The 6,812-nt window shown below is 41.1% G+C and overlaps 1 protein-coding gene across 1 annotated transcript; it reads right to left on the bottom strand.

The window, feature by feature from the left end:
- Nucleotides 1-4,134: 4,134 nt before the first annotated feature.
- Nucleotides 4,135-6,126, bottom strand: LOC121614898 (piggyBac transposable element-derived protein 4-like). Its single transcript, XM_041948994.1, has 2 exons — nucleotides 4,861-6,126; nucleotides 4,135-4,754 (listed from the first exon to the last, which is right to left on the bottom strand). Exons 1-2 carry the CDS (start codon nucleotides 6,124-6,126, stop codon nucleotides 4,314-4,316), a joined length of 1,707 nt encoding a protein of 568 aa, XP_041804928.1. The 3' UTR covers nucleotides 4,135-4,313.
- Between the last annotated feature and the right edge of the window lie 686 nt (nucleotides 6,127-6,812).

Here is a 6,812-nt window from a genome sequence, read left to right as displayed (position 1 = left end):
CATTTATTTGAAATAGAGACCCCCAAGGCTTGAGACTTTTACCACTTGCTGTTACATCCAAAGACACACAAGCCTAACATCCTAGAATTTTGTTCATAGACAAAGAAAAAAGCTAAGGTTCAGAGGTCAGGGGCTGTGGTTGGGGATGTATAAACCTTTTGGTCAATCTCATACTTAAGTCTAAGTAATGAGTCAAGTCCCCTCTCCATTAACAATGGGGTGCCATAGGGGTCTATTCTTGGTCTATTACTATTTAAGTTACACATAAATAATACCATTCCATCAGTATTTCAGTGTTCATTTTTATGCAGATGATACAATTTCACATGGCCCTTGTTCCACTCACCCCAGGCTCACCTTCAGTCTACCACTTCTTCTTTAATCACTTGTTAATTATACAGATGAGTATACAGTACATGTACATGTACAGTACACAGTTTTCTCTACACCCACCTGTGTCTCCGCCTACTCTGCAAAACTTTACACTTGGTGTATCCACTTGCTAAGTTATACACATATTTTAAAATTTACTTGACAGGTCATTTATGATTCAAGTTGCATCTTTTGAACAAAAAAAAAAAACTGTAGCACAATCCAGTAACTAATTAACCTTGTATATCCCATGTAGACACTAACCTTAGCAGAGCTAGTTACAGGTATAATGAACCTTTTAAATGGAAAAAAACCCACTGTAAATAATCAAGATAGATTTTCTCAATCCTCTTGGACATTTCAAAGCCTAACGTTTCATGATTTCTGCAATTACCTTTATTAATTCCACTTTGCTCATTGCTTGAAAGCAATGAGCAAATTGGTTGCTGATGTCACTCTTGTATGTTGGCTGTGTGGTTGTCTGAGTCTCTGAGACTAACTCATAATACTAGTACCCAGCATTGTTGATTTGGTGTCCAGTTCAGAGGGCATGCCTGTTAATGTAGATTTGTAACTTTGTTCTGTTTAGAAGTAAAAGGCTTTAGTTTATGATTGACGTGGTACCAGCATTGGGATTGTGCCGTCCTATTTTCAATTCCGGTCAAAAGTGTGATGGTGAGGTCTGAACAAACAACTGAACATAAGCAATTTTCAGATAAAATCAAAGACCTTCATACACAGTGGTGGCACTTTCAAACATTAAGCCAACCATCATGAAGTCTGCCTCACTTGGAACCTGTGTTTTCACAGGCGTGGGCACATGGTATGAGATCATGTTGTTAATGACTGGTAGTAGTGGGCTGTGTTTTAGAAAAGCAGCTTATCAGCAATTTGTAGCTGAGGGAGAGTGCATTCGCTCACAGTGGTAATTACAAACGTAGGGGCCAATGGAGTTGCCGGAGAGCAGGAAGCGCAGGGCTAGAAGGGCATGTGTGTGAATTTACCACTTCATTTGCCAGGGTCCTGGACGCAGCCCCCGGCCCACACAGAGAGTGGGGGGCCCTGGAGGTCTACAGCTGTGGATGAGAGAGAAGGGAAAGGCAAAGAGAGATACTTGGTGTGGAGGTAGAAGGTTTAGAGGAGGCACAGTTTTAATCCGCTGGCTTTTTCTCATTGCGGGGAGCTCTGCACCGGTTTTCCTCACTGACTCTGATCTTCCATAACATATTAATAAAAAGACTGTGAGCCTGTGGGAAAGTGCAGAAGAACCTTCCTCACTTCAGAGGTAATTCCTAAAATGAATGCGTTTTTGATGAAGCAAGAGACAGAGGAAGAATAAAGGAGGGGATGCAGAAAAGGTTTCTGTCTTTGAAACTCCCACCCCTCCTATTACATGCTCCAAATGTGCAACACTGTGCTCACCCAGGCGGAGTCATTCTGGTGGCTCCTCAGGAGTATTAGCTCCCCTCCGCGGCGCAGACTCTGATTTAGTACTGTTAATAAACATGATGTAGAGCTTGCAGCGATTGCTCAGACAGGAATGTTTCTTTTTTACTTCTCTTTTTTGTACCTACACACAGTTTTGCATGTTTGCATGTGGCCCTGAGAGAGAAGAAGAGAATGTGGGACTGCATGGTTTATTTCAGACCCTCGCTGCTTTAATTATTTAAGCAGAGGACGCAGACAAATTGTTTTGGGGGCAGGTTTAGCACTGTGAAATGCCACCCCATTTCCCAGAGTTATGACCAGGTCTGTCCTGTTGCTTTCTGGAGCAAATCCAGCAACTTGTTGAAACGAGCACCAAGGTGACAAGTCTCACTTTATCCCCGTAAAATTCTGAGCTGTTTTTTCTGTTCAGTTGTGTTTACAGGGCAGATGTATTTGTGTTATGTGATACCATACCAGCAAGTGTAAGATTCACTGTCGCAGGATGTCAGGTGGCCGAAGCTGCAGAGTACCTGACACCTGTGTGCAGGAGCATTGAGGCAAGGCAAGCTTTAGCTCTCTTGTGTACACAGCCTGTGTGCTTAAAGAGAAATTTGTCTGATCACGTGCTGTATGCTCAGGAGGGATTTGTCACTAATTAAAAGACAATTTGCTTATTTCGAGTCTCCTCAAACAAAACAACCATACCCAACAAGCTGGATTTATGATTTGCCTGCCAGCTTCTCCCTGGCGCAAATCTTCCAGCAACACGCTCCCGGCGCAGAGCCCACATGACCAGCCACAGCTGGCTCTTATTACAAACCCATACAGTAGCCATTCTTTTTCACTTACCCCCCTCCCTGTTTGGTGACGCTTATTAGAAATGTAACATACTAGACTTGGAGTTTGTTACAGATTTATGCGTCGCAGGTGTTCCCTTTAAAAAAGTGTGCAAGGGTTACTGTACAATCTGCGCTAAAAAAAACACATCTACATGTAAGGAAAGAGTGTCACTAACGCTATTTTTTTTAATGCTTGCTTGCCAACAAAAGCATGTGTACTGAAATTGGAGCACAGATTTTTTGACCCAAGGTTGGTGAGAAATATCAATTCATTTTTACAAAGAACAGGAATTTTCTCATTAAGCCCAGGCTAACTTTAGCTAAATCTTCCGTAGTTCATGATTAACCCTCGTATTGTCTTCCCATTTACTATGCACCTTTTGTCTTCCCGGGTCAAAATTGACCCGGTCTGGTTTGACTGCTTGTAAAGCATGAAGTATAAAATAATCATCAAATTCTGTGTTGAACCTTTTTAGTCAACTTGTTTCCAACACATCAACATATATTTTACACTTATTTTTGTAATGTTTGATATAATAGATGTAATTTATAAAAAATTACGCTTCATTTTTGATAAAAAAAAACAGCAGAAATTCTGATTATTTTGACTATGGTTATGATTTGAGGCACATAAATTGATGTATTATCACAGACTGGCATATGTCAAAGTTTAGTCAGGACACTGTTTTGAAATAATGTAAAATATTTTAATGGCAGCAAATAGTCACACCTGTTGTCCTCCCGGGTCAAAATTGACCCGGTGTGGTTTGACTGTTTATAAAGCATGAAGCATAAAATGATCACACATTTCTGTGTTGCACCTTTTTAGTCAACTTATTTCCAACCAATTACCACAAATTTTACATTCATTTTTGTATTATATGGTATAATAGTCCTCATTTACATAAAATTATACGTCATTTTTGAGTTAAAAAAAGCAGAAATACTGAACTATTTTGAATATAGTTATGTTCTGAGGCACATAAGTTGATGTATTATCACAGACTGGTATATGTCAAAGTTTAGTCAGGATAGTGTTTTGAAACAATGTAATTTTTTTTAATTGCAGCAAATAGTCACACCTGTTGTCCTCCCGGGTCAAAATTGACCCGGTGTGGTTTGACTGTTTATGAAGCATAAATTATAAAATAATCACACAATTCTGTGTTCCATATTTTTAGCCAATTTCAGTCTAACTCATAACCACAAATTTTTAACTTTTTTTTTACACTTCTTATTCCTTTTATTATACTTCACTATACTTTTAATTATGGACAATATACCACATGTACATGAAATTATATTATATTATTGTATTATGTTTTCAAGTAAAAAAAAAAAAGGTTATTTTGGATAATCACTCACTGGTATATGTCAAACATTAGCCAGGACATTCCCAGGTCAAAACTGACTGATACAAATAACAAACAAATGTGATTTCAAAAGTATAACATTTATTTCCAAAATTATTTTGAAATTCATATAATCACAGAAACTGTGTGTGTGTGTGTGCGTGCGTGTGCATGTGTGTGTCAGTGTGTGTGTGTCAACATGTAGGTAGGGGCACATCAAAATCATGAAATCAAGTACAACATTTATTTCTAAAACTATTATGAACTTCATATAAACAGAGAAAAACTGTGTGTGTGTGTGTGTGTGTGTGTGTGTGTGTTCCTATTTGCACGAATGGCAGTGTATGGTCATGATGCAATGTCTTTTGCAAATATATACACCGCACTTGTGGCACGTGGTGCTCGTTTTCTTGTCACCCACGCAGAATCGGCACCTCTTCCTTGCGGGTGATGGAAGAGGAGGAGCAGCTTTGTGAGGGGGAGCTGCTGCAGTGGTCATTGCACCCTGCTGGACTTCCATTACCAAGCTGGCAGAGGCTGGTGTGCGGGGAAGTACCTGGCGTCGATTAATGAGTGGTGTCACAAGTTCTCTCCCAAGCTCCTCGAGGAACAGCCTCCTCTTGTGGCACTTCCCCTGATTCCAGGTTGGGTTGATCTCTCTCCACAGGATGAAGGAGTTGTATGCAGACACGTCAAGCATATTATAGAAAACCACCAGGGGCCAACGGGCTGTCATCCGTTTGCAGCTGTATACACTGGTGACCTGCAGCAAAAGTAATAAACAACAAATCATTCAAAATTTATTATTTGCTTATTTACACAAGCTTTGTATGAATATCAATAAATATTACATGAAAAAAGTTCAATACCTTGTCGAGGTTGTCGACTCCCCCCTTGTTCTTGTTGTAGTCAAGGACGATCTGGGGCTTTTTGTCCTCCATGGAGCTAACTGCAGTGTCCCGATGCAGAGTGCTCATGAGAAGCACATTCCTTCTCTTTTTGGGGCAGTAGGAGACCAGAGCATGCGTGTCAGTAAACACAAACTGGGAAGAGAACTTTTCCCTCTCTCTTGTCGCCAGCAGTACAGGGGGAAGCTCTGGTCTGTTCTTCCTCACTGTTCCCACCATGGCCATCTTCCTCTTCAGCAGCTCCTGGCCAAGGGCATAGGAGGTGAAAAAGTTATCGCAGGTGATGGTGTGTCCCCGAAGACCCTCCGTCACCTCGAGAACTACCTGCTGGCCCTGATTTTTCTCCGGCTGGCCATCCACAGGTTTGCCTGTGTACATTTGCATGTTCCAGGCGTAGCTGGTCTGGGCATCGCAGGCTACCCAGATTTTGATGCCGTATTTTCCTGGTTTACTTGGCATGTATTGCTTGAAAGCACAGCGACCTCTGAATGGGACCAGGCGCTCATCCACTGTTACATCAGTACCAGGATTGTACATGAGCGGCAGGCGACACAACCACTTATCCCACACCTCTCGGATGGCAGCAAGTTTGTCTCTTGCACGGCGTGTTGGTCTGGTGTCACGATCATCAAAACGAATTACCCTTGAGAGGATGTGAAATGTCTTCAGTGGCATGGTGGCACGAAAAATTGCCCTCCCAGATTGAGCATGCCATAGGCTAAACGTACTCTCTTTACTGGACTTGTAGACGCCAGCAAGAATAAGAAGACCCAAATATCCTTCTAGCTGAGTTTTGTCCATCTCGTCCCACTTGTCACCATACACACGACGCCCCTCCTTATTCGTCATTTGTAGTACCACCTCTTCAATTTCTTCTGACATAAACAAGTGAAATGTAGACTTTATGCTATCAGCACGAGAAATAGCATACCTTGTTGGCCCTCTGGGACTTCTCTCCCTCTCTGCACCCAACATACGCCTTCGGTCAGTTGGAGGAATGGAGGACCAGACTACATTTCCATTTTTGGATTGGAAATGATTTTCAGTGTCAGCAGGTTCCTCTTCATCAGATGATTCCTCCTCGTCAGTTGGAGCATAATCTTCATCATTTTCAGTGATGTTCTCTTCCTCTGACACTTCTTCTGCAGGTTCTTCCTCATCTATCTCCTCCTCGACAGGGCTCCAAATGAGCTCAAGAGCCTGTGCTAAGTTGTAGCTCCTCTTCATGGTGCTGTCTCAAAATGAAATGTGAATTGCTCTGAGGGAGCTGAGGCATATCAAAGGTGTGATGATTGCATTATTTGGAGGCATAATGCAAAGTAGTAACACCTGTTGCTTTGAAGCGTGTGGCACATCAAAGTGTGTGGTGCATCAAAAGTTGTCATGGAATCAAGTTTACAAATTAGTAACTTTGTGTGTGTGTGTGTGTGTGTGTGTGTTGTGTTGTGTGTGTGTGTGTGTTGTGTGTGTGTGTGTGTGTGTGTGTCTGTGTGTGTGCGCATGTGTGTGTGGTTATTGTACTGGAAAGCACAATAGTATGATCCATTATACCACTTATTGTGGCCGGGTCAAATTTGACCCGGGAAGACCACAGATGCTATAAATTTTAATAAAACACACATAATTCAAAGAATATAGTCATAATTAATTTTACTTGCAAAGAGCATAGTATGGAACCATCCATGTCATTTTCAAGCAATTATATAAAAGAAAACCATAGTTATGATATGCAAACACTTGAAAACGGGTCAAAATTGACCCGAAGACAACAGGAGGGTTAAAAGAATGCGATGTATTTCATTCCTATGACTTTGTATGTGGAAATATACTAGACATATTAGAGTATATTTGTTTAAGTATTTATTTGATACGTCAGTGTTAATTATATAGGTTTTTTCTTTTCCCTGAGCATT

Source organism: Chelmon rostratus, chromosome 12 (assembly GCF_017976325.1).
Source record: "Chelmon rostratus isolate fCheRos1 chromosome 12, fCheRos1.pri, whole genome shotgun sequence".
NCBI lineage: Eukaryota > Metazoa > Chordata > Actinopteri > Chaetodontiformes > Chaetodontidae > Chelmon > Chelmon rostratus.
This window is presented reverse-complemented; position numbering and strand designations above follow the sequence as displayed.